At 37.9% G+C, this 10,295-nt stretch overlaps 1 protein-coding gene across 1 annotated transcript; it reads left to right on the top strand.

Annotated features, from left to right (window-relative positions):
- Positions 1-596: 596 nt before the first annotated feature.
- LOC131183347 (probable disease resistance protein At5g63020) lies at positions 597-2,261 on the top strand. The gene has a single exon (XM_058154135.1). It carries the CDS (start codon positions 597-599, stop codon positions 2,259-2,261), a length of 1,665 nt encoding a protein of 554 aa, XP_058010118.1.
- Positions 2,262-10,295: the final 8,034 nt, after the last annotated feature.

The following is a 10,295-nucleotide window of genomic DNA, read 5'->3' as shown; positions in this document are numbered from 1 at the left end:
TCTAACACAAGCATATTCTGAACTATAAATAAATTGATTATTAGCACTCTTAATACACTCAATATTTATTAAAGTTTAAAGAATAAGAAGAAAATTTTTTTTCTTAAAATGCAAAAAAAAAAAATTAAATATTTGGATGATTATTATAATTAGACTCAGGTTAATAATTTATGCTAAAATTAATAAAATTACAAAATATTGGATAAATTTGATAAAAAAATAATCTCTCTTCCTAAATAGTTTCCTTAAAGTGAAAAATGTTAGGTGGGAGACGGAAAAATGTTAAAGTGAATATATCATTTTATTTTTATAGTTAATTTTCGCATAAAAAAAATTAAAGACAACATATTAAATTAAATGAATAAAAAAAATTTATTTCCCTTTTTGCCAACTCAATTTTTTATTCTCTCTTCACTTTCCAACAAGAGAGAAAAGTAACTTCATCTCCATCATTCTCTCCACTCTCCATTTCTCTCCTCACACTTTCTTTCCCATCATTTTTTCATACAAAGAGTTCATTTTCCATCCCCTGCATTTCTCTCTATAACTTAGCTTCCGTTTATTCTTTTAAACTTGTGTCAAATTCTTCATAAGCTATGGGTAACGTCTTTTCAATTCAATGCGGTGATGCCTTGATCGGTCGTTGCTGGGATTGCGTTGCTGGACAAGCTCTTTATGTATGTCAGCTTGAAGACAATCTTCAAGAACTTAGGACTGCAAGAGATAAATTAAGTGAGCTGAGCAATGATGTGATGCGGAGGGTCAACAGTGAGGAAACTCCACAAACAAGGCGGCTGGATCAAGTTGGAGGATGGCTTTCAAAGGTAGACGCTACCATTACTGAAGTTGATTCTCTCCTCAACAGAGCTACGCGAGAAAGACAGAAATTGTGTCTCGCAGGCTGTTGCTCCAAGAACTGTAAGTCCACCTACATGTTTGGGAAAAGCGTTTCCAGAAGCCTCAAACATGTGGTTCGTTTGATGAGCGAAGGAGATTTTAAGGAAGTGGTTGAGAGGACACTTCCAGAACCAGTGGTAGTAGGAAATGTTAATCCAACATTGGGCACTGAAACTACCTTAGACGAGGCATGGAGCTACATCACGGGAGATGAGGTGAGAATTGTTGGCATATACGGTATGGGGGGAGTCGGTAAAACTACTCTTCTTACTAAAATCAACAACAGATTTGCCACTATATCTAATAATTTTGATGTTGTGATTTCGGCTGTGGTTTCTAAAGATTTGAAACCTGAGAAGATTCAAGAGCAGATTTGGAAAAGAATTGGCTTTTTGGATGAGAAATGGGAAAAGAAAAGCCTCCGTGAGAAAGCAGATGACATATTTCATGTACTGAGTAGAAAGAAAGTATTATTGTTAGATGACATACGGCGGCGAGTTGACCTTGTAGAGATTGGGGTTCCTCTGCCTGCAAGAGAAAACAGATGCAAGATAGTATTCACAACACGCTCTTACGGAGTAGTCGGGCTAATGGAAGCTGAAAAGATGATAAAAGTAGAACCTTTGGCTTGGGAAGAAGCTTGGGCGTTGTTTCAGAAGAAGGTTGGGGATATTGATTTTGATATTGTTCCTCTGGCTCAAGATGTTGCTAAAGAGTGTAGTGGGTTGCCAATCGCACTCATTACCATTGGTAGAGCCATGGCCAGTAAAATTACGAAGGAAGAATGGAAGCGTGCTCTTAAGGTACTAAGAAGTTCTGCCTCAAGCTTACCAGGCATGGAGGATGAGGTATTTCAAGATATGGAGGTTGAGGTATTTGTACGATTGAAATTTAGTTATGATAGTCTGAGTAGTGATAAAGTTAAATCTTATTTCTTATATTGTTCCTTATTTCCGGAAGACTTTGAAATTCACAAAGGTAGATTGGTAGATTATTGGATTTGTGAGAATTTTGGTGATCGCAATGAGTCATATTCTATAATCTGTTCACTTGTTGGGGCATGTTTATTGGAAGAGCAAGGCGAACATGTGAAAATGCATGATGTGATTCGTGACATGGCTCTGTGGATAGCATGTAAATATGAAAAAGAAAAGCACAAGTTTTTTGTGGAAGTGGGTGCCCAATTAACTCAAGTATCAGAGGTTGGAACATGGGAAGGATCAAAACGGATGTCCCTGATGGCGAACTCCTTTGAAAGAATCCATGAAGTTCCTAGATGTCCTGATCTCTTGACTTTATTTCTCAACGATAATCGTCTTTTAAGGAGATCGGTGATGGTTTCTTTCAATTTATGGATATACTAAATGTTCTGGACCTCTCAGGCAATTGTATAAGGGAATTGCCGATGGGAATATCAAAATTGAACTCATTGCAATATCTTAATCTGTCAAGGACGCTGATAAAGCAATTGCCAGTTGAGTTGAAAATGTTGGTAAATCTGAAATATCTGAACTTGGAAAATAACATCGATCTAGATATAATTCTAAGGGGAGTCATATCCAATTTATCATCATTGCAAGTTTTGAAAATGTACAGCGTTGGTTCTATTTGTGTCGGAAAATTGGAAGATAATATATTGTGGGAAGAGAACATGCTAATAGAGGAGCTACAATGTTTGGAACACTTGAATGAATTGAGCAGTACAATAAGAAGTGTCTCAGGTCTCCAGAGTTATGTCAACGCCCACACATTACTCAAGCGTACTCGAGCTCTATTTCTTAATTTGTTTCGAAGTCCACAATCTCTCAACATTTGGTGGTTGGCAAATATGAAGAATCTAGAAGATATGGTTATAATTGATGGAAGTATTTCAGTAGAGTTGGGAGTCAATTTTGTAATGGAAGAGATAGAAGCACATGATGCAGGTGGAGGTCTAGGCAACTCAATGATCTCAAGGAAGACATACTTTAATAGCCTTCATACATTGACTTTAGTGCGAGACCTCGGATTGAGGGATCTGACATGGGTTATTCTAGCTCCAAATTTGACGTGTTTCAATGTGCAAGTGAACGGGCATATAGAAGAGATAATAAGTGTTGAAAAGTTAGATGATGTTCAAGTTGGGGATGAAAATTTTAACCCATTTTTTAAACTCCAAGTGCTCAGTTTGGATTATTTACCACAACTGAAAAGCATATATCCCAAAGCCTTGTCCTTTCCCTCTCTAGAAAAATCGAAGTAAATAAATGCCCACAGCTTAAGAAGCTGCCATTAAACTCGAGCAGCGCAAATGGAGGCAAAGTTGAGATTAGAGCAGAGGAACAATGGTGGAAAGATGTTGAATGGGAGGATGATTCTACTAAAACTACCTTTCTACCGTGCTTTGTGCATTCTCGCTCTCTTTGGTAATTGGTTTTCATTTTCAACTTTGTATTATTTCGTATTCACATATTTTGATCATATTATATCTTGCATCAAACGCTTAAAGGCTTTCAAAATTATTGTTGACTGTGATTTCTAATGCAATTTTTTTTTTTGGCGGGAATGGTGGCAAACTATGGAATAGTCTTTGTGAGCAAATCTTGCATTTGGCTTTGGATCTTTGTGTTGGTGGATGTGTTCTGACCAAATGGAGTGATTTTGGTACTCAAGTATCGGGTGCAATTCTTGCGCATTTTCATTCTTGCATGCGTAGCTTTTTGCTTTGATTTTATTTTGAGATATTTTCTTGAGTTTGTGCCCGATCAATGCCTTCGACTGAAATTAAAGTTGAGTTTGCTTAGTATAAGCTCATTTTATGTTTGGTCTGAATTTTGCATATCATTTTAGGGATGGGTCCTTAGATACATATATTCCATGTATATTTGTGCTCTTTATTTTCTATAATCAAAAGCTTATTGTAACCTTTGCCTCTGGTTTGAGAAATTAACCTTCTTCACTTGAAATCTTGAAAATTGTTAGCATAATTACACAAATAATTGTTAGAAGAAAGAATACAAGTAATGAAGAAAAGGATTGTGTATTTATGCATGTCTCATTCTGAGAGATATTACATCTATTTATACATGAGAATATGAACTAATTTGGACAAGAATAATAATTGCTATAATTATACTACACAAATCTCCTATAATCATCTTGATTCTTTGTAATTATGTTACACAAATCTCCTATAATCATCTTGATTCTTTGTAATTATGCTAACACCCCCTCAAACTCAAGGTGGTATACAGTGCCAACTTGAGTTTGCTTAAGAGATCTGGCGGCGGGAGGATGCGTTTTGGTGAATATATCGGTTTGGTGGCGGAGGAGATAGGAATCAAACATATGGTGCCATGAGCAACATGATGGCGTACAAAATGACAATCAATTTCGATGTGTTTGATACGCTCATGAAATACATCATTATGAGAAATGCGTATGGCACTTCTATTATCGCAATGAAGTATTGTGGCGAGAAGAATGAGTGACACCCAAATCGATTAATAACCACCGTAACCAAAGTAATTCGGATGTAGCATCGGCAAGAGCACGATATTCAGTTACGTGCTAGAGCGTGCAACAACGGTTGCTTTTGCTCGCCAAGAGATAAGAGAATTACAGAAGAAACAATAACGATTGTAGAAGCGGCGATGCAGCCGGATCACCCATTGTCGACATCAGTAGCGGATAATACTAGGGATGAGGTAGCGGAAAACTGCAAACCATGTAAAAGAGTTCCTTTGATAAAACGAAGGATTGAAATGCTGAGAAATGAGTTGGCGGAAGCGGACATAAAGCGGTGACGGATGAGCGACATATGAAATATCGGTCGAGTAGCGTGAGATAAACAAGACTCCGACAAATTTGTCGATATAAAGTAGGATCATCAAGGAGTGCCAACAAGATGTGTAAGTTTGCAATTTAGCTCCAAAGGTGTTGAAACTGTTTTGCTATCATTGATTCATGCTCGAGAAAGTAAGTCGCATGCAAACTTGGCATGAGATAGATAATATGCATCAGAATTTTGAGAAACTTCAAGGCCCAATAAATAGCTTAGAGAACCCAGGTCTTTCATTTCAAAATGTTGTTTGAGATAATGTTGTAACTCTAAAATACCAGATGAATCATCTCCTGTTATTATCATATCATCAACATAAAGCAGCAGAAGAACAATACCACTTTGTCGGTTCGGCGAGTGAATAATCTGAGAATCATGTGGACTAGAGAAAACCAAGTTGAGCAAGAGTGGAACTAAATTTGGCAAACCAGGCCACAGGAGCTTGTTTTAATCAATATATGTCTCGCAGAAGTTTGCAAACCTTTTGAGTAGAATGATATCCTGGAGGAGGATGCATATATACCTCTTCTATTAAATTACTATGAAGAAAAGCATTTTTGACATCCTTCTGGAAAAGTTTCCATTCTGACTGCAGCAATAGCTAAGAGGCTGCGAATAGATGTTAATCGGGACCCTTTGGAGCAAAAGTTTCCTCATAGTCGATACCATACTCTTGAGTGTACCCTTTGGCTACTAAGCGAGCTTTGTAGCGTTCAATAGTTCCATCGAGCGGGTCTTGATTTTATAAATCCATTTGCAACCAATAGGAGTCTTGTTTGGTGGAAGATCAACTAAATCCCAAGTATGAGTTTTCTCTAAAGCACGAAGTTCATCGGTCATAGCTTGCTGCCAAAGAGTCGATGCCTCCACGATAAGAATGAGGCTCATGAAGGGTTGCAATAGTAGAGTAACAATGAAAATCGGAAAGATAATGAGGAGTTTCTCTTACACGGGTAGAAACGACGAAGAGTAGTGCTAGGAGGAGATGCGGTAGCAGTCTTTGGATCAACAAGCTGGTCTTTGATTCAACGAGGCGGTGTAGTTGGGCTAATATTGAGCACATCACAATCACTGGATCGGGACTTGGAAACGACTCTTTGGAGAGTCGGTGAAAAATAGAAGTCGATGTATTGAGTGATGAAATTTGGAAAGAGAAGAGAACATAGTATTTTCCCAAAAGGTAACATGTGAGAGATCGTAACTTATTAGAAAGCAGGATCCCAACAACGATACCCTTTGTGTTCAATGCCATAACCAAGAAAACAACATAGGCGAGCACGGGGTTCTAATTTGGTATGTTCATGAGGTTGTAAAGAACAAAGAAACACATCCAAAGGTTTAAGGATGGAATAGTCGGAGGTTGTCAAACAACTTTTCAAAGGAGATAAATTATGAAGAACCAAGGTAGGAAGGCGATTAATAACATAAGCGACATGAAAAGCTGCTTCTCCCCAAAATTTTTACGGACATGGCGAGAAAGAAGAAAGTCGTCTGAGAATCAAGAATATGGCGATGCTTGCGTTGGCTCGCCCATTCTGTTGAGAGGTGTGAGGACAAGAACGTTGAACAACGGTGCCTTGTTGACTAAGCGAAGCAAAGAAGAATCCGATATTCCATGGCATTGTATGCATTGGAGAATTTTAATGTCACAAGAGAAGCGAGTTTTAATCATTTTTGCAAATGTGATGTAAATTTGTGATAACTCGGATCGATGTTTCAAAAAATATATCCAAGTAAAGCGAGAATAATCATCAATAAATATTACAAAATAACGAAAACCATTTATTGAAGAAATAGGAGAAGGACCCCAAATGTCGAATGAATTAAACCAAAGGAGTGTATGCAGTAGTATTATTATGGGAAAAAGATAATGCGAGGTTGTTTTGCAAGTGACAATTTAAACAATTAAATGACTCAAACTTAGTAGATCCTAATAATCCACGAGAAATTAAAGGTTGAATTTTCTTGGTAGAAGCATGACCAAGGCGAAGATGCCATTGGTGAATGGAGGAATTAGGGATTGTAGCTGAGACACAAATCTCGAGGAAGATGTAAAGATGTAAGCTCAAATAATCGACCCACTCTGCGACCCTCCCCAAGAATCTGTCCGTTTGTGGATCTGTACTGGACACCATGGTGAGAAAAAATAACATTTAGTCCTTTTCACACAATTGACCAACAGAAATAAGATTGAGTGCCAAATTAGGGATATAATAGGTGTCAGGGAGATGAAGATTTGAGGTAGACACATGACCAGCATGTGTGATGTTCATTTTAGTACCATTTGCAGTATGGATTGGTGGTAAGGAAGATCTGAGTTTCTGAGAAGACAAGAATTTAAGATTAGTGGTCATATGATTACAACATGCAGTCAAAAGCCAATAAGAATTACCGGAGTGGCGGACATGGCGGCGGGAGAATTAGAAGAGATAACTGTTTGAATAGTGCCTCAAGATCACTCATGGTGATGGCGGTAGAGCCCTCGATGCGACAACAGCGATGTGAGAGGAAGATCCGGGCTTTGAGACATTCTTGAATTTAGAATGCCCTCCTTTTGATCTTGGAGGCGTGTGGGACAATGTTCAAGAATATGGCCGTAACCATGACAATATCGCATTTTATGGTAGGACAATATGCAAAAGCATGACCAATTTGATTACAATTCTTACGAGTTGATTGCAGTTTACGATGTGAGGATCGAGTAGTTGCAGAGCGACTTCAAATTGAGGAGTTTTATCAAAGCGGGCGAGTCTCTTCAAAATAATCTCTTGAATAGCGGTTTCCAATGATGGGAGTGGATTTCGATGTAGCGAGGGCGCTCGAGCGGCCTCATATTACGATCGAAGAGCCATTAGAACTTGAATGAGATGAAGATGATCTTCAACGATTTTGGCACGAGATATTTGATTCCAAATAGGTTGGACACAGGCAAGAAAATCATTCCGCAGTTGACTGCTTCTTGTTTGATTATGAAGAGTAGTCCACAAGCGATAATAGTGGGCAAGTCCGATTGATGCGATATCGATTAGCCAAAATCCCGATTTCTTTTGCGAGTCATAATTAGCAAGCCGGATGTGGATGGGCGAGGCGGTATTGCGAAACGGTGATGATCGATGATTTTTACTATCCCAATCCTCAAGGCGGTCGACAAATTTTGCATCAGTTTCATCGTTCTCTCTTGTCGGCGTAGTGATATCTTCGGTAACAATACGCCAAAGCTTGCGACCTATCAAAAAACTTTTCATTCCTTGAACCCAAAGATTATAGTTGGAACCAGTCAGAACTGTTGCAATAGGTTTTGAAATATCAGATTTCTCCATTGATAACAAGATGAGGAGAAAAAAAATGGTATAATAATAGGTATGAAAGAATGAACGAGCAGGTTGTAGAGAGAGCGAGAGACCCCAAAACTAGAAATAAAAGTTTTATGGCTCACGATACCATGTTAGAAGAAAGAATACAAGTAATGAAGAAAAGGATTGTGTATTTATGCATGTCTCATTTACAGAGATATTACATCTATTTATACATGAGAATATGAACTAATTTGGACAAGAATAATAATTGCTATAATTATGCTACACAAATCTCCTATAATCATGTGATTCTTTGTAATTATGTTACACAAATCTCCTATAATCATGTGATTCTTTGTAATTATGCTAACACAATCGGCATGATTATAGGAGATTTGTGTAACATAATACAAACAATCAGATGATTATAGGAGATTTGTGTAGCATAATTATAGCAATTATTATTCTTGTCCAAATTAGTTCATATTCTCATGTATAAATAGATGTAATATATCTGTAAATGAGACACATAGAAATACACAATCCTTTCTTCATTACTTGTATTCTTTCTTCTAACATGGTATCAGTGCCATAAAACTGTTATTTCTAGTTTTTGGAATCTCTCTCTCTACAACCTGCTGTTCATTCTTTCATACTATTATTATACCATTTTTTTCTCCTCATCTTGTTATCAATGGAGAAATCGATATTTCAAAACCTATTGCAACGTTCGGCTGGTTCCAACTATAATCTTTGGGTTCAAGGAATGAAAAGTTTTGATAGGTCGCAAGCTTTGGCGTATTGTTACCGGAGATATCACTACGCCGACAGAGAACGATGAAACCGATGCAAAATTTGGCGACTCTTGAGGATTGGGATAGTAAAATCATCGGATCATCACCGTTTCGCAATACCTCTCGCCCATCCACATCCGGATTTGCTAATTATGACTCGCAAAGAAATGGGATTTGGCTGTCGATATCGTATCACCGGACTTGCCCACTATTATCGATTGTGAACTACTCTTCATAATCAAACAAGAAGCGGTCAACTGCGTGAATGATTTTCTTGCCCGGTCCAACCTATTTGGAATCAAATATCTCGAGCCAAAATCATGAAGATCATCTTCATCTCATTCAAGTTCTAATGGCTCTTCGATCAATATGAGGCCGCTCGAACGTCGCTACATCGAAATCCACTCCCATCATTGAAGCGCTATTCAGAGATTATTTTGAAGAGACTCTGCGGTTTGGATAAAACTCCTCAATTTGAAGCTGCTCTTGCAACTACTCGATCCTCACATCGTAAATCGGCAATCAACTCGTAAGAATTGTAATCAAATTGGTCATGCTTTTGCATATTGTCCTACCATAAAATGCAGATATTGTCATGGTTACGGTCATATTCTTGAACATTGTCCCACACGCCCTCCAATATCAAAAGGAGGGCATTCTAAATTCAAGAATGTCTCAAAGCTTGGATCTTCCTCTGTCACTGCTATTACTGCTACTGAGGGCTCTACTGCCATCACCATGAGTGATCTTGAGGCACTATTCAAACAGGTTATCTCTTCTAATTCTCCTGCTGCCATGTCTGCCACTCCGGTATTCTTATTGGCTTTTGACTCGCATGTTGTAATCATATGACCACTAATCTTAAATTCTTGTCTTCTGCAAAACTGTCTTCCTTACCACCAATCCATACTGCAAATGGTACTAAATGAACATCACACATACTGGTCATGTGTCTACCTCAAATCTTCATCTCCCGACACCTATTATATCCCTAATTTGGCACTCAATCTTATTTCTGATGGTGTGAAAAAGGACTAAATGTTATTTTCTCACCATGGTGTCCAGCACAGATCCACAAACGGGAGATTCTGGGGAGGGTCGCAGAGTGGGTCGATTATTTGAGCTTACATCTTTACATCTTCCTCGAGATTTGTGTCTGCGACTACAATCCCTAATTCCTCCATTCACCAATGGCATCTTCGTCTTGGTCATGCTTCTACCAAGAAAATTCAACCTTTAATTTCGTGGATTATTAGGATCTACTAAGTTTGAGTCATTTAATTGTTTAAATTGTCACTTGCAAAACAACTGCATTATCTTTTTCCCATAATAATACTACTTGAACACTTCCTTTGGTTTAATTCATTCGACATTTGGGGTCCTTCTCCTATTTCTTCAATAAATGGTTTTCGTTATTTTGTAATATTTATTGATGATTATTCTCGGTTTACTTGGATATATTTTTGAAACATCGATCCGAGTTATCAC

Source organism: Hevea brasiliensis, chromosome 1 (assembly GCF_030052815.1).
Source record: "Hevea brasiliensis isolate MT/VB/25A 57/8 chromosome 1, ASM3005281v1, whole genome shotgun sequence".
NCBI lineage: Eukaryota > Viridiplantae > Streptophyta > Magnoliopsida > Malpighiales > Euphorbiaceae > Hevea > Hevea brasiliensis.
Note: the sequence above shows the minus strand (reverse complement) of the source record. Positions and strands in the feature narration are given on the sequence as shown.